The sequence below is a fragment of the Pavona decussata genome, unplaced genomic scaffold (genome assembly GCF_977016875.1).
Source record: "Pavona decussata unplaced genomic scaffold, jaPavDecu1.1 SCAFFOLD_339, whole genome shotgun sequence".
NCBI lineage: Eukaryota > Metazoa > Cnidaria > Anthozoa > Scleractinia > Agariciidae > Pavona > Pavona decussata.
In genome coordinates this window covers 600,455-616,659 of record NW_028145727.1, presented here as the reverse complement: position 1 = coordinate 616,659, position 16,205 = coordinate 600,455, and the positions used below count along the sequence as shown (strand labels likewise).

The 16,205-nt window shown below is 38.1% G+C and overlaps 1 protein-coding gene across 2 annotated transcripts in view; it reads left to right on the top strand.

The window, feature by feature from the left end:
• Positions 1-16,205, top strand: part of LOC146453296 (receptor-type tyrosine-protein phosphatase S-like) — a 31,804-nt gene that overhangs the window by 9,531 nt on the left and 6,068 nt on the right. For both annotated transcript variants that reach the window (XM_085096770.1, XM_085096771.1), the window contains exons 8-16: positions 341-518; positions 1,807-1,913; positions 4,392-4,688; positions 6,390-6,683; positions 8,059-8,349; positions 8,726-9,037; positions 10,688-10,978; positions 13,539-13,844; positions 15,545-15,743. In XM_085096770.1, the coding sequence (XP_084952896.1) occupies positions 341-518; positions 1,807-1,913; positions 4,392-4,688; positions 6,390-6,683; positions 8,059-8,349; positions 8,726-9,037; positions 10,688-10,978; positions 13,539-13,844; positions 15,545-15,743 (2,275 nt within the window). The remainder of the gene's footprint in view (positions 1-340; positions 519-1,806; positions 1,914-4,391; positions 4,689-6,389; positions 6,684-8,058; positions 8,350-8,725; positions 9,038-10,687; positions 10,979-13,538; positions 13,845-15,544; positions 15,744-16,205) is intronic.

The following is a 16,205-nucleotide window of genomic DNA, read 5'->3' as shown; positions in this document are numbered from 1 at the left end:
GACTGGCTGCCAAACGTGGAAATCCTTAGAAAAACCCAATCTCAATGAGCCTTTTGTAGCTAACGGTCACATGGTACAAAAAATACCTTGTTGTCAAGCACGCTACGCCGTGTGACATCCTAAACAAAGTAAACTCAAATTTGACTGGATGGAGTTGCTTTGTTTTGGATGTCCCAGTGCTATGCGTAGCTCGCTCTCCTGCAAGGTGTACTTTGTACCATGTGACTGTTAGTTGCAAAGGGCACATTGTGACTGATAGATCGATGGAGGTGTTTATGTTACAAAGCAGTCCCAAACGACCCTTTATGATTTTAAATTGTTTGCCTTTTCTCTCATACAGGTATATTACATCTACTATGGGCCTGCATCACTTGGGGTCAGCTCTGTGCCGGTGGCCAGCACCACAAGCACAACTTTTGTAGTGGGCAACTTACAAGAGAGTGTTGTCTATATATTTGAGGTATCACTTGGTCGGTCAGGACCACATAGTGATCCAATCAATGCTCAGCCCAAAACAGGTGTGTGCACTCGTATGTTAAGAATGGGTTAATAGTTTAATCAACATTCTTGTGGCGAAAGGTGAAATAATTAAGATTAATTTATTACTGAAGAAAGACTTTCAAGTACCAATGTGTTGCAAAATTGGTAGAGTTAGTTATAATGCCAGGACAACCAACTGCATCCACGCCCCCAGCTGTTCCAAGAGTGGATGGCTAAACTTGGGAAATTTCTACGGGAACTCTCAAATCTCTTCGGCGATGTTCAAAACTGACATGTAAATTCCAAAACTTCTTTCAAATTTCGAAAATGCCCCTCACACTCAAAGAGGCATTGCCCTTCCACCCCCCCCCCCCCCCCCCAATGTCGCCTGCCCCTTTCCTGGTTCTGCTACTACAGTAAATTTTTCAATCTGATGTTCAAGTAATTTAATTAGTGCTTTTCAACTTCAGCTTGAGATCAGTGGTAAATCTACTGACAGTAAGCAATACCACTTCATTTGTGATCTCACACCAGCCACTCCATCCATGAATGATTTCAAATAGGCTACCTCAATTACTCTTTCCAAACAGTCGTTTGGGTTGTTTAACATCCAACTGTTTCAGTTAATATGACGTGTGAGAGACAAGGTCAATAATGCTAGCATTATGTCCTAAAGGCACCGTGACTTCGAGTCATGGTGCATTGCATTACATTGTACTGTAGTGTGTGTTGCGTCGCGTTGCATTGCTCCACATTGCATTGCATTGTATCGTATTTTATTGTATTGTATTGTATTGGAAGACAGAGTGGTTTCCAATCGAGTGTCGTAAAACCAAAACCATAGTAATTACTCTGGCCATTCGCAACAGATGTAAACAACACAACGAACCAATCGAAATTCGAAGCAAACACATGTAACTGGCGCCAAGCGCGGGAAAACGCGTGCGGCTAAAACACGATTGGTTTTGGTTTGGCTTCTCATTGGTTGAGAAAGTGGCGCGAGTTTTGTTAACCAATCACAGAGCGTAGTACATGTAATACAAAACCAAAGCAAAAGCTAAATTACTTCTGACACTCAATTGAGAACCGCTCTATTGAGGATAGCCCCCACTATTCAACAGCATGGCACTTTATCAACTTATTTACTTAGATGGCAATGATTAACTTTCTTTTCCTGCATTACAAAACTGCACATAACTACGCGTGAATACAGTAGACCTTTTTGTAATGCGCATTAAGTCCGCTGAAGTCAAGACATCCTTATTGTTTAAAAGTAACAACCACGTGGCTGTTTTACTTGATTTTGTTTGGTTTTTACTATGTCAGGCAAGGATTACCAGCCGGTAAGCAACCTGAAAGCTGTCGTTGTTGGTGTCACTGGCGTCGTTCTTATTTGGGAAAAACCAGCGGATGCGGAAGACAGTGATCTTAAAGTATGTTCTCATTAATTCGGTCTTGTTCTGTGATTGGGCTTACTATTTATGCCTTCATTGTTTCAGTGAATAATTCTGTGAAATACATATTGAACACTCGATGAATGAGATATTTAAAGCAATAGAAGACCATCACAGTTATGTACGCAACTAATTAAAGCAGTTGCGAAAAGAAAGCCTGAAACAAATTGAAGCTTTAAAGGGAATTAAACCCGCCACCCTTGCGTTACCGGTGCACTGCTTTACCAACTGGGAGCTGGTCATTTTGTGAGTTTGTAATGAACCCGTGGAGGATGAATGCACTTTATATTGAAGTGAATGATTAAATGAGCCTTGATTGCGCTATGCATTATGTTACCCCAAAACGTGATTATGTCAACCTGCTCAGTTGGCAATTGATCAACAGCTGAATGCCAAATCCGGTCACTGAGAACATGTAGTCACTTACAAGAGGACTGAAATATAGTGGTTGGTAGGGAAAAAACAAATTTGTGACCATGAAGTTTATTCCAGAGAACATTCTCCTGGTGACTAAAATTGTGTTGTCTGTATAGATTTCGTGGAAAATGAACCAAAGTTTTGAGAGAAAAATATATTCATCAGTCAAACACATAAATCATTCAGACACTTTTTAGCTGTAAAACGTTAAGCTTGAATAAGAATCTTGATCATAGCTTTAGATGGTAAGTAATTCAGGAAATGCGGAGATGGGTAGAACTTATTGGTCGATAAGCCCCTCCAAATATAAGACCCGGGAGCTAATACACGGGAATTGCCCTCCAATACAAAATAAATAAAAACAAATATACCATCACATTTATTCCAAATGAAAGTAAATTACACTTACCGTTATAATCAAGCCTTTTCTTACGATTCCGTACACTGAACTTTGAGCATCCGTACTCAGCTACAGTATTAACTACGGTATGAACTATAATGTACCGTATGAACTATAAACCAGTATGACTTTCACGGTATGTACGGTGTCACATTTTCAATAAAGGTTATTGTTTTTGAAGTTGGCACGTTCACACAGATTTCCATGTCATAAATTTCTATTTAACTCCCCAATATTATCTTTTGCACATTTTAAAATTGCAGACACAAATTTTCCTCAAAATGTAAGCTCAGCGCGAATTTCCCTTATATAATAAGCCCCTCCGTACATAAGCCCCTCAAAAAATACCTTCGAAAAATATAGGCCGCGGAGCCTATTCTCGGAATTAGTAGTAAGGATACAGTTGAAATGTTCGGCAAAACCTTAGTGAAACTTGAATGTGATAATTATCAGGGGAATGACTGTTGTTGGGGTAGAGGTGCTTGTTAGTGTATGGGCTTATCGGTATCGGTGTAAAGGTGTAAAGGTACTTATTGACATGACACCCTAGAGAAAGACATCATTTCGAAATGGTTGCTTACTCCTGTATGACGTTTGCACAAGAACAAGAAAACGGAACTTTCCCTTTATGCTTGTCCATATTTTGATGCTTGTTTGTTCTTGTCGCAAGTGACAAGAAGCAAAACCTGAGCATAGGCACAAGCACAAGAACTAAACAGCACTCTGCATGCAGTGATGTGTGGGAACATCCCTGTGCATTATATAATGCTTATATTTGTAATGATCTCACAACTGTGAATCAGGCTTTGGGATTCATGGTTTGTCAGAGAATATTTTAAATTTATCAAAATAGACAACAGGGCGATGAAGCTTTATTACGCAGAACTGTATGAAAACCATATCTGGACTGGCATTTTGTGTTTTTTTTTTTTTTTTTTGTCTTCATTTTTTTTTTTTTTCGATTTTTGTTTTTGTTCATTTATTTGTTTTTTTTTTTTTTTGTTTTTTTTTTTTTGGGGGGGGGGGGGGGGGGTTGATGGGTTTTATTATCTTCAGAGAACCCCCAAAATTGACCAATGGGTGATCATCAAATCTAATAGAGCAATACTAAATTGATCCAAAAACATGAAATTTACTATACTTAACGAAAGTTAATTTTTTCTTATTAGAGACAGGACATTTGATATTACTGGAAGAGTTGCCTTTCTAAATTGGGTTTCGATGGTAACAATGAAATTCAGTTGACACTGACCAACCACGCCAAATTGTTCCCAGATTTCTGGAGAAGTCAGGTAGTTGGATGGCTGTTGCTCAAATATTTAAAAAGCTATAAACGCTCAAAGTGGACATAGGCTGAACCTCCCCTACCCCCTCCACCCTGGTCTACATATGGTAAAAGGCATTGAAATAATGGGCAAACGTGATATTAAAAGGATACTATAACGTTTTTACTGTGAAAGTAAAAACCACCTTAATAGATTTTTATATTTCTGAACGGTTCCTCCACTCACTCCACTGTAAATCTAATCCTTCCTTAGACCCACCTTTACAAAATTCCAGTTTGTTCTTAACTGCCAATAATTTTTTTCTTTCTTCTTGAATGATTCTAATGTAAGGTTCCCTCTATTTGTACTTTTCAGAACTACCAGGTTAAGATGTCGCACAGAGATGGGGCCAGTTTAGATTCACGAACAATCAACACCGCAGGCAGAGAAACAAACCATACCTTCCCTTATCTCAATTTTAACACTAGGTACGTTTTTGAGGTACGGACAGTGTTCATTAAGGACAGTGTTCTTGGGGAACCTGTCCAAGTCACCGCAACAACAGGCTCTTTCTCTGCTCCTGTGGCTCCATTGACAGTGAAAGTACTTGTGAACAGAAAAGTCCGCTTGTCTTGGTCAGCACCGCAAACAGTTGAACCAAAGAAAGTGAAAGTGAGTAAACTTCAGATTTGTTGTCTCGTTGGAGTTGTTTAGCTTGTTTTTTTAGTGCCCTTTGATAACAAAAGACACATAATAAAACAGACTGTTGCCATTTTACTCTGCTGCAATTTGGATTTTTAGTTTTGCGTGTGAAGATTTTCAGCTTAGTTGCAAACCGTATTCTACTTCAAACGTGGTAACTACTGTTAAAAAATATTACAATTTTAATTTTAAAAAAGCAGTGAATTAAACTGTTAATGCCATTGCAAACGTATACAGGAATGATTATGAATTATGTAGGTTTGCTGGCACTAGCATATACATCTTTAGAATATATAGGCATGTTCGTATAAATTGTTCAAATTTCTGCTATCTTTAGTTCCCTAAGTTCTTGCAAACCAAACCGTTTTGGAAAAAAAGTGTTAGTTTTTAACCTTCCTCATCGGTGATTTAAGTCATTGTCCTGTTCACTGTTGATTGACAAATTAGACTTGGTTTACCCTTCACTTCTGTTTTTTATCTGCCGACTCAAACTGTGGATCCTTTCTAGTGATTTAGTCAAAATAAATCGAAGGTCCACAATACCGCACTCACTACTTACAGGAAACAATTCAGTGATTGCTTCTTTTTCTCTTCAAACTAAGGCTTATAACCAAAACTAACTTATAACCACAAACCGCAAGTGTATATCATATGCATATATATGTATGTAATCGAGTTGGTCCAATTAATTTTGGATTCGACTTGCCATTTTATTACTATTTAGTTTCGTACCGCACAACATGTGCGGCACTCCTCAGATAAAATAGCCAAACTGTTAAAATACCATTACAACGTACGCTGATATATGCGCCCGCGGCAGAATTTGAATTCGATCAGATGCTAATGCGTGACAACGGTTGATTTAAATTTGCTTAGGAGAAATTTGTTCGAATGCCTACATGAAGTTACCAGTTCATTGCGCTTGTTCAGGGTCGCAAGGTCTGGTCTACAAATAATAAAATACTTCTCCCACAAGCACAGATTACAGCGGTTCGAAGGGGGGGTTGCAAAGCGCAGCTTGCTTTAAAATCTTCCAAGTTATAACTCTTAAAGGACCCTAGTCAGCGTATTTAGTAAAGGAAGTTGCATTTCTCTGTATTTATACATTTAATGTATTTATAAATTTAATGTACCTTAATGATGAAATAAATAAAGCTTACTGATACTGCAATTTCTACAGTGTGCAATGTTTTTGCTGCCAGTGGTAAGGAAAAGCCGTTTCCTCGTCCTGATACTTGGTTATTTTTATCTATTTACTTATTTAGCGAGTTAGCTTTTTTTTTAGCTTTGCCAAAAACAAGGAGACAATTCATAAACCATCACAGCAACTAATGTTTGATAGCTTTTCTTTAAACGACCATTGTATGTTATTATCCAACTCCTTTAAGTATCGTTCGAATAACGCGTGAGACAATTACCAATGTGTTGCAAAATTGGTAGAGTTAGTTGAAATGTCAGGCCAAGAGTGGATAGCCAAGTTACCTGCCCTTTGAACAACAGGGGCCAGGTACATATTTGCTAAGCCTTGATATTTGCCAAACCTTGATGATAATATTGTATCCATGTCAATCAGTCCAGCTGTGACATGATCCCTAAAAGATCCGTCATAGACTGTACTCCTCTGGTTTGTCCCCCTGATGTACTGAGCTTCCCTTTTCTTGTTCTTTCTAGTTTTACATGCTGTATTGGAATTGTCCAAGTTGCTACTACTGGTACGGAAGAACTGGGTCTCAACATGTGCCTTCGGATAAGACCTCCTACACAAAAAGCTACCTTCAGGGAGAACGCACATATTTTTTTGCTGTCCATGCGGAAACTATATCTGGTATTGGAGAGAACGCAACCACATCAGTGGCTGTAAACCGAAACTTTGCTCAAGTTCGTAATTTGACGGCAAATGTTAATAAGAACACCATGACTGTCAAGTGGAATCCACCCAGTGACATTGATCTCAAAGATATTAAGGTATGTATATACCGAGAAATGGTCTTTTGGGTTTGTTTATTGACAGCACAAATTATTTACAAGAAACCGCAACTTACAATTTTGAAGAAAAGCACAGAAAATAAGATCATATATAAAATTAATAAGAAATGAAATTATAACACTGAATAAGAAATGCAACTGAAAAAAGTAATAGTAAACCATGTAGCGTTTTATTCAAAATTTTATCTTGCTTACTGTTATCAAGAGCTCTCTGAGAAGGTAACAAATGAACAAACACTAAAATTGATACAGGCCACTCAGCAGATCAGCTAGAGCTAGGCTCCCAAAGAAGTGTGTCCTAGAAATTATACTATAAGCTATATCTATGTAGCGAACCTAATATTTGAAAAGGTGGCCGATAAAAACTTGGGCGCTTTTCGCGAAACGACAGCCCCGAGAATGTTCAGAATAATGCAAAAGAGAGACAAAAGTGGAAGAGAGTTGTTGTGGTTGTCCATTTGTTTATTGTTGGTATTCTTGAGACCATTATGAGGCCGCTTATTTAGCCTTTATGGCTTTCTTGTTAAGACGACTTATATTTCGATTACTGGGCAAACACAATGCGAACATTGTTTTATACCTTGATTGAGCTAAAACCGGGTGTCTGGGGTGGGTGACTATCACAACAAAAATAAAAATAAAAAAAGATAAAAGGCGTTTCTTGAATCGGCAGTCATGCAACTGCTTGACGACCGCTTAAATAGCTACAATCGTGGACAAAACTTTTAAGAAACTTTTAGTCCATCTCCAAATTTGAGCACTACAATGATATGTCAGCAACGCAGCCCCCCTCCCCCACGTCAATGTTTCTCTGCCGCTGAAAAAAAAGGCTGGGACATCGTTCGGCTTTCAAAGCAACATTGAGGTAGTGGGAGGGGGGAGTGAGGGTTTGGTACTCTCCAGGCAGTGTTTTCTTTAAGGTAGATTGAAATATATGCGTAAAATTTGCAGTTTTCTTAACGAATTTTGTCCAAGATTGTAGTCAGCTTACCATCCACTTTGCACTGTCCTGCTGGGCCAATGGTTGGAGGTATACCAGTTGGGCATTTACGGACGTTGCCTAGGACACTGTGAAACAAACATAAGTGGTCAGAGATGAGAGCTTTAGCCAACAGTGAGAACCACCACTTGCGTGGTTACTCCTCATTTTCTGTTTGGATTCTTTTAACACTTGCGGAGCTCTGTTTTTCCCACATGTCAATACCCGCACAAACATATCTTCTTTTTCGTACGCACCACCCTTAAAAGAACCAACTTCTTAGTCTAGTAAAAGGAGGCACCGTCCTTAGGACCTCTCTGCCTTGTGTTATTAATACAAAGTACTGACTACAAACTGCTGTCTCTTTGTTTGCAGTACTACAGAGTCAGCTGGTGTAACTTGACCTCTTACGGGTACTGCCGTCGTTGGAACGGAATAAATGTCACTGGAGAACAGACTCAGTGCATACTGAATGTTTTGCCGGGTTATACCTATAAAGTGTATGTGTATGTCCTGACAGATGAGGGTCAGGGAACATGGGCAATTATCCAGAAGCAAGTGCCACCGCTTGATATAATAGTGAGTTCGGCTTTTGCTTCCAAGACCGGAAAATACGGATTACAAGTGTACATCCATTGGCACGGGCCCTCGGTCAGTGAGCATGTGGTAAGTTGAGGTGCTTTGATTTTTCTCCAAACCATTCCTTGTGATAGGCTCTCATGACCTGCATGTTTGATACAATTGAAATATTGTAAGAAGAAATTACTTGCTGGTCACTGTTGGCGCTCGAAGGGTTAATCACCTTCTAGTCTCACATCTTCGTCAGTTTCCTTTAAACCCCAAAACCCCCACCCCACCCCACCCAACCCCCGCCAATCCCTTCTTCATTTAACACCTCCAAAAATTACAGAACAACTTTTGAAACATTTATGAGGCTGTGCACTGCAAAGCTGTGGTGGTGCTTTGGGGTTGAGGGAAATGTCGAAAAGATAAAATGGAAACAAGGCTTAAACTTTAAACGTACGCATTTTTTGTGTGGCAGGAATACGAAGTGAGTTGGCATTGCATAACAGGTGGTCACAGTCGCTGTTACTGGTATCCCTACTATGGTTGGACAACACGTACTGTCAGTACAACTTCTTTGACAGTAAATATGACCGGTTATGACATGCCGTACACCTATCGAATAATTGTGGTCACTTCCCATGGCAGAGGTATACCTTATCAATCCTCTTTCTATGTGGATCCATTAAATGGAATACCTGGAAACTTTACTTGTGACATCACAAAGGACAACACTCGGCTTTTTTGTCACTGGTCAGTACCCACAGATGTCAATCCAATGACCTTTAGGGTAAGTCAACTATTTGGGTGATGTACGTAGCACGATTGTAGACTCTCGATCAATCAATTTATTGATGTCAAAGCTTGGGATGAGGTTGCCCTCTATATCCGAGCCAGAGGCTCATGTGTAAAATGCATGACAATAGCTAGCAGTAACTAAAGTTACAAAAACAAATCAAAGAAACAAATTTTAGTAAATATATAAATGAAGATGAAAATAAGTTATTACGAATATTAAAATAAGAATATTAATTAAAATATATAAATGCTTGCCTATCCATGTTAACAGTATAAAAGACTAAAAATGTATATTTGCAATCCCAAGTTAATATATCTTAATTATGATACCACCCAAATTTAAAAATATGACGCTAATATAATTACTATGATAGACAATAGTTACATTTACAGCTGGCCTTTAGGTTAAAAAAAGTAAATTGTCCTTAACTTCTTTCAAAGATCACTCAAATAAGTCGATTGCTTAACATGAAGGGGAAGCTGATTCCATAAATGTGACATTTCGTAAGTAAAAGAATTATGCCAAAAGCGGTTGGACAAGGTTATAATCCGTATTCCTTAAATTTTTAAAAATAATACTGTGTTCAATGTTAATTTTCTTTCGTTTCTGTTATTTTTAACCCTCCGCTTATCTTTAAGTTATTGACTGTTCACTTGTTAAGGGGGCAATACACCTAAATTTGAATGAAATTTGAAGAGGTTTTAAGAAGGGATAGAGGAAAGAAAATGATTTTTGGAACACTAAGAGACCGTTGATACCCACGAAAGAGCATCCCAGGTTGCTAGTGGACTAACTTGGTATCCGTCTATTAATTATTAACTACAAATTTTAATTTTAAAACTTCACTAAATCTTCAATATTTCGTATTTCTCCTAATTTTACCAATCTTTCTACAAAAACTACTCCTCCCAAATATACCCAAAAATCACCCAAAGATTCACAAAATACCCCACAACACAGATTCAGGATATGATGATAGGGTTTTTGGATTGTTTGAAACGCGAACGAGATATTTTCATTAAAGTCATGTCAAGTGGCGGAAAAATGGCGTTCAGGAGTAACTCCCCCTTAATTCACAAGTGAAATGAGAGGTCTATTGTTATACTGTATCGGTCTATTTTTTAAAAATTTTATATGATCATATGATTTTTATTACGAATAAGAATACTATTGTAAATTGATGAGATTTGTTTTTTTTTCTCCTTTTTCTTAAAAGAAATTGTGCTTGAAAATAGTCTCTTTTAATCGACAAGAATTGTAAATAGGTTTTAAAAGCTTCTTTTTCTACTTTTAACTTGTAAATAACAATTTCCTTGGAATATTTTAATGAAGAGATTATTATTTATATTTAAAAATTATTATTATTATTATTATTATTATTATTATTATTATTATTATTACTATTATTTATTTTTTTTTGTTATCATTCTTTTTTGGTAATATCATGATTTTTTGAGGTCATCATGGCATTATTTTGAGGACCCCATAGGAATCTTTTGGGCGTAATGCAATCTTTTCACTCAGGTTCATTCTCAATTTGATTCTGTCCAAGTGAAGGGAGGGGAGGGAAGTTGTGTAGAATCCACCTTTCACAGAAAAAAGCCTGATCTGAATAGGGTTATACTTGACTTTCTTTTGTAGTACTATGTGCTCAAGTACAAGTGTGATGACTGCTGGGACAGCCTTTACAGAACGAAGACAATATATCAGTTTAGTCAAACGTCAGAAAACGTAACAGTTAGTGGAGGAGCGCGGTACACGGTAATGATCCGAGTGTACACCAGATATGGATATGGTAACTGGGCTCAAACAACGACTACAATAATTTCTCATTTGGGACCGGTTAACAATTTGAATGCTAAGTTAGATTCCAGCAAAGAGAAGCTTGTTCATCTGTCCTGGGAAGCTCCATCTGAGGCTGGTTTTTTACAGGTAAGGACAATGCCAAGAGGAATTTTACGTTATACATCAAAACTGTGTTGAAACTGAAACTAACGGCAGGCCAACAAGATCGAAAGTGGATTGCACCGGTTTGAAGAGGTAGTTCTGCAGTTATCTTCAAAGTGGTACATTCTGACAATTGATTGTGTCACATTGGAGGAATTTGAAGGAATGGGATATTGCCAGTAGCCAGATTCACGAAGCCGTACTGAGTTTAGCTATATCCTAATCCTACATCCTATCCCATGAACCTAGTACCACGAGTCTCCTGTAGCTCAGTGGTAGAGCATCCGAACTAGTAATCAGAAGGTCTTAGGTTCGACTCCTAATAGGAACGCTCGGACTTTGTTTTTCGAGTAGGCATGTGTCACTTTCTAGAAATAACACATTATTCTCTTTCATTCACCAGGCTTGAAATATACTATCACATTTATTTCATATCCTAAGTATTGTTCCTAAACAATTGTGTATTGTTATGCCATCAAAAGGCTATTATAAACAAACAATACTTAGGAAACAACTTTACTTAGAAGAGCTTTGTGATTCCTGCCCCAGGTCTTGGCATTGGTGCATTACTAAATGCAAAATAACCTGGAATTGTTGTGGTATTGTGTTAAAACCCGCGAGGGGGGGAGGGGGGGTGGCAAGGGGGAGACCACTTCGGTTGAATTTACAAACAAAATTTGCCTGGCGCTACAAGGTCAAACAAATACCCTAGCCTTTGCAAAGACACGCATCATGTCTGAACGAGTTCAGTGCAACATGACTTCACAAGATAATTCTTCTGCTGCTTATCGAGCATATGTACTTCTTGTTGCATAGACTTCTGAGTTCTAACCTTTGCAAGACGGAACTATCCTTTGTGACGAAACAAGTGAGAAATTCAAAATTTTCCTGAAATTTTTTTCTGGTGCGCTAACTTTTGTAAAACTCACTCGAAAAGAAAAGAGAAATTTGGACTACTTTTTCTGAATAGATTGGATTGCAGTGTTTTGCTGAAGTTCATTACATTTTAACAGCTTATTTTAAACAAGCATTATCTTTTAGACTTCTTTGTGAACCTAACATTCAACTTGTAGCATCTAATAACAAGTTGAACTTATCAGCTACTCTACACTATGCGAGTGTGCAATAATTAGGAAGAGGGGGAGTTGAGAAACGGGAGGTGAGGCACAATAATTATTGATATATTAGTAAACCAGGGGCATATATAAAGGATGGGGGTTATGTCTAATTTTCAAACTCGTCAGTGATTTAACGGCAAACCTCTACTACTTGATATAAATATAGCAAATAGCCCTTTTCACGGTTGATTTTTCTCATTTGCATGACAATGTTATCCAACGTGGATGCGAGGCAATTTCGGGCTAAAACTACAAAATAGCCTGAAATTGCCTCACATACATGCTAGATTTCATTGTAATTCAAATGTGCAGAGTTTACCGTGAAAAGGGCTATTAACACTGTCTTCAATATCTGTCTTTGAAGTTTTTGTTTTCTGGAACTGTAACTTGTATGTAGTTATCATGGATAATTTATAACAAAGGTTTCTTCTAAATGCCAGTCTACATTAGTTTCCTGATCAAAGAAGCTTAGTTCTAATAAAACTACAAATAGCATCCAGCTCAGTCAACCTAGCCATTCATGTGAGAGAGCATTTTCAAGTGCTGCTCCAAAGCTTTGGAATGCTCTTCCTCCAGAACTGCGCACTTCAAGTTCTGTTGACATTTTTAAATCGAAAATAGTTTTTTTTGTAGCAATTAGTCCCATTGAGTGTCATTCAAGCAGATCTCTAATTTTATCTTTTTATACTTTTACACAATGTTATTAAGCATTTTTAAACTATTTTTAGATACTTTATTATTTAAAGCGCGTTCAAGCTTTTTATAGAGATATTATTATTATTATTATTATTATTATTATTATCATTATTAATATTTTTATTATTATTATTATTATTACTATTATTATTATTATTTAAAAAATATAATGATAATTGATGGGAATTTCATTGTCTTCCACAGAGTGGGTCCTTCATCCACTGTTTCCGGGTCTAATTGGAAGTTGGAAATGTTGGTTTTTGTTAAGGGAGGAAAACCGGAGTACCCGGAGAAAAAAATCCTCGTAGGAGGGCGGAGAGTTTTTCATCATATCTTTTCTCCCGTTCTCATTCCTTCCCCCCCCCCCCCCCCCCCCCACCTTCCTACTAATTATTCCACAGTTCCTTACGGGTCGCTAGTCTTATAATCTGGCACCAAATTAATGGTGGCGTTTTTGGACACCCATCATCCACTACATACGGCACATGCATACACTCCTTTGTTCTTGTCTCGTGCAAACTGCGAATGATGTCACTTGATAGAATGATGAGGTGATCTAAGTAGCATGCACATATTTTATGATTTTCTCTCGTCCGCGACAGTTATGTTTAGGGTTAGGATTAGGCTTATCGTTCATGATTTCTACCTTTTATCTGACAACGTTTCCCAGTTGAATGTCTTTTCTTAAGGCTAGCCGTTGACTTGTTTCTTCTTCATGTTTGTTTTTCCAGTATTATATGGTTACTACTGAATGTATCCACTGCAGTTATAACACCATCCATAACAAAACTTACAAAACAACTCTGGATATTACCGTCCCTTGCGGCAATACCTACATCTTTACCGTTAGAGCGGCCATCAACGGCGAGTCTAGTAACGGCAGGGAAGTACGCATCATATCACCAGCCACAGCTGGTGCAGTCACAAAACTAGCAGTCAAGTTTATTCCTGGTAAAAACGAAAGTGATTGGATCAAGAAACGTGAGGATGCCCTTCAGCTGACCTGGGATCCACCAAACGACCATGATAAATGCCTGGTTGGTAATCTACGATTAAAGAAAACGTCCACTCTTGAAATATGTTAACGTTAAATTGTTGAAATACAATCTCATTTCAAAATAGGCGAAAATCATATCTAGTTTTTAGCACACTTGAATGTCACTTCTACTTTTTAAACTAAAATGTAGAATTTAGACACTGTTTCCGACAATTTACCATCAATTTGTTTTCGGAGTGGAGGTTCCCTTGAAAGTGATTGAACCGTTCCCTCCCAAAAATGTTAACCCAATTTTCCGATATGGTAACGAAAAACACAATGCCACTTGTAATATATAATTTAAAAAATCACGAGAAGTGTGTTGCATTTGTGATTTCTAAATGAAGTCAAGTGTTGGATAGACTTGGTTTTTAAAAAAACGTGCAAAATTTCACTGATCGACATTTATGATAGCTAAACGCCCAAACCGGAGCTTACTTGTAGCTTTTAATGCAGCACAATCACCCGAAATATGTCAGTCCTGAAATGAATTGATTAAAAAATATCAAATATCATAGGGGTGGTAAACCACATCATCAATATCAGTTGGGTACAAGTTTTTCATTCAAAAGCAAAGAAGAATTTACTGACAAAATCCTAGTGTAATTTACCAACATATGGTTTGGACCCAGTCCGTTGGGTTTCTTAGAGGAAAAGATCAAAGCTTGTGTTCTTCGTTGTATTCTTCTTGTCTTTGGGGGAAGGGGAGGGGCCCGGGGGGGGGGGGGGGTACTCCAAAAAAAATTGGGTAGGGGTGTGCGGCCCGCTTCCCAAAACCCTTACCCTATTTATGACCAAAATCTGCGATTTTCCCTACCCTATTTATGACCGGAAGTAGCTTCTTCTAAAAAAAATCCAACCCAGGACTACAGTGCAAAACTCGATACCCTATTTATGACCAAAACAGCCGAAAAACCATACCCTTTGGCGCTGCACATACCTATATAGCCCATATAAGGGAGTACCCCCCCCCCCCCCCCCCCCCGGGGAGGGGTAATTTAATCGCAATCAGTTCCCACAGCCAAGCACTGCTCAATGGTTTTCTGCGATGCCGGTGTAAAGCGATAAATGAAAGAGAAACCATTACAGCTTTGTACACAACTAAAGCACCTGCGATTTCCTCAGTACTCAAAAAGTATTACCACTCTTTTTTTGTATAATCGTTGACACAAGGTTACAATACTATGCAACATATTTTCATTTGAATGATTTCTTCCAGGCTCAAATTTAAGATAAAATGATAGAAATCAGTGTCTTGACTCTTGACTTCCAAAAGCTTTAGTTTATTTATAATCCTTCATGTAACAATAGCTCCAATAGAGTTTTGTGTGTTGACTTGTTATCTCTCAAACTTGCACGACATTCAGTTGCACCCATATTGCCGTAATTACCACCATTATCACCCTCGACTTGCTCCTGTCTGGCCTAATAGCTCAGTCGATAGAGCAGCGGACGATCAAATCCGGAGGTCGTGGGTTCGATTCCTGCTGAGGTCAAAGATTTTCTTCTTTGTCTCGAACAGTCTTCCATTTCCTTACTAGAGCTAACCCTCACTAGGAATTTCATGGGTTCAGTTAACACTTGAACATACACTACAGAATTAATCCTCTGATCCATCATTATAATTGTCCTTAATGCTTGCGGCACAACTTTCATTTGTGCCTATCAAACTAAGAGTTTTCTTTTTGGTTTCTTCTTTAGAATTATGAAATTATAGTATGGATTCCAGATACAGATCTACGTATCGCTAATGGTCAAACAGACGCAAGCACAACTCATTGGCTGCTTAGGCGGGAAGACAGCTCCTACGTAGTTGATGGTCAAAAGTACATCTTTCAAGTTCGCTGTGGTTACGGATGTGGTTACGGATCGAACAACACCATCGTTGGCAGCTTTTCGGGTACGTATCTTTTCACCTTCTTTTTTAGTCATAGTATAGACCAAACCTTATTAGAGACTTGTTCTACTTTTGTGCAGCATGGCGTGGCTCAAGCAGTAGGGAGCTTAAGCAACAACGACGGCAACGGCAACGAAAACGTCACCTGAAAATATATCTTTATTTCATTTGTGCTACTTCGCAATTATTTCAACTCGCTCAACTTTTACAAAAATGGCGAACTATCCAGGAAATTGAAATTGGCGTTATTTCGATTAATTAATCAACAACAAGGCGGATAATATTTCGAGCAAATCACAACACAGGTTAGCAAATGGCCTTGCATCGTTTGTTTTCACCCTAGATTTGATGGACAGTGGTTTGTTGATCTATTTTGAAAACGTATTTATTCGCCTTTGGAGCTTAGATTCGACTGTAGTTTTAGTTAAAGGAAATCAAACCTTTATGAAACGTCGAAAGGAGAAC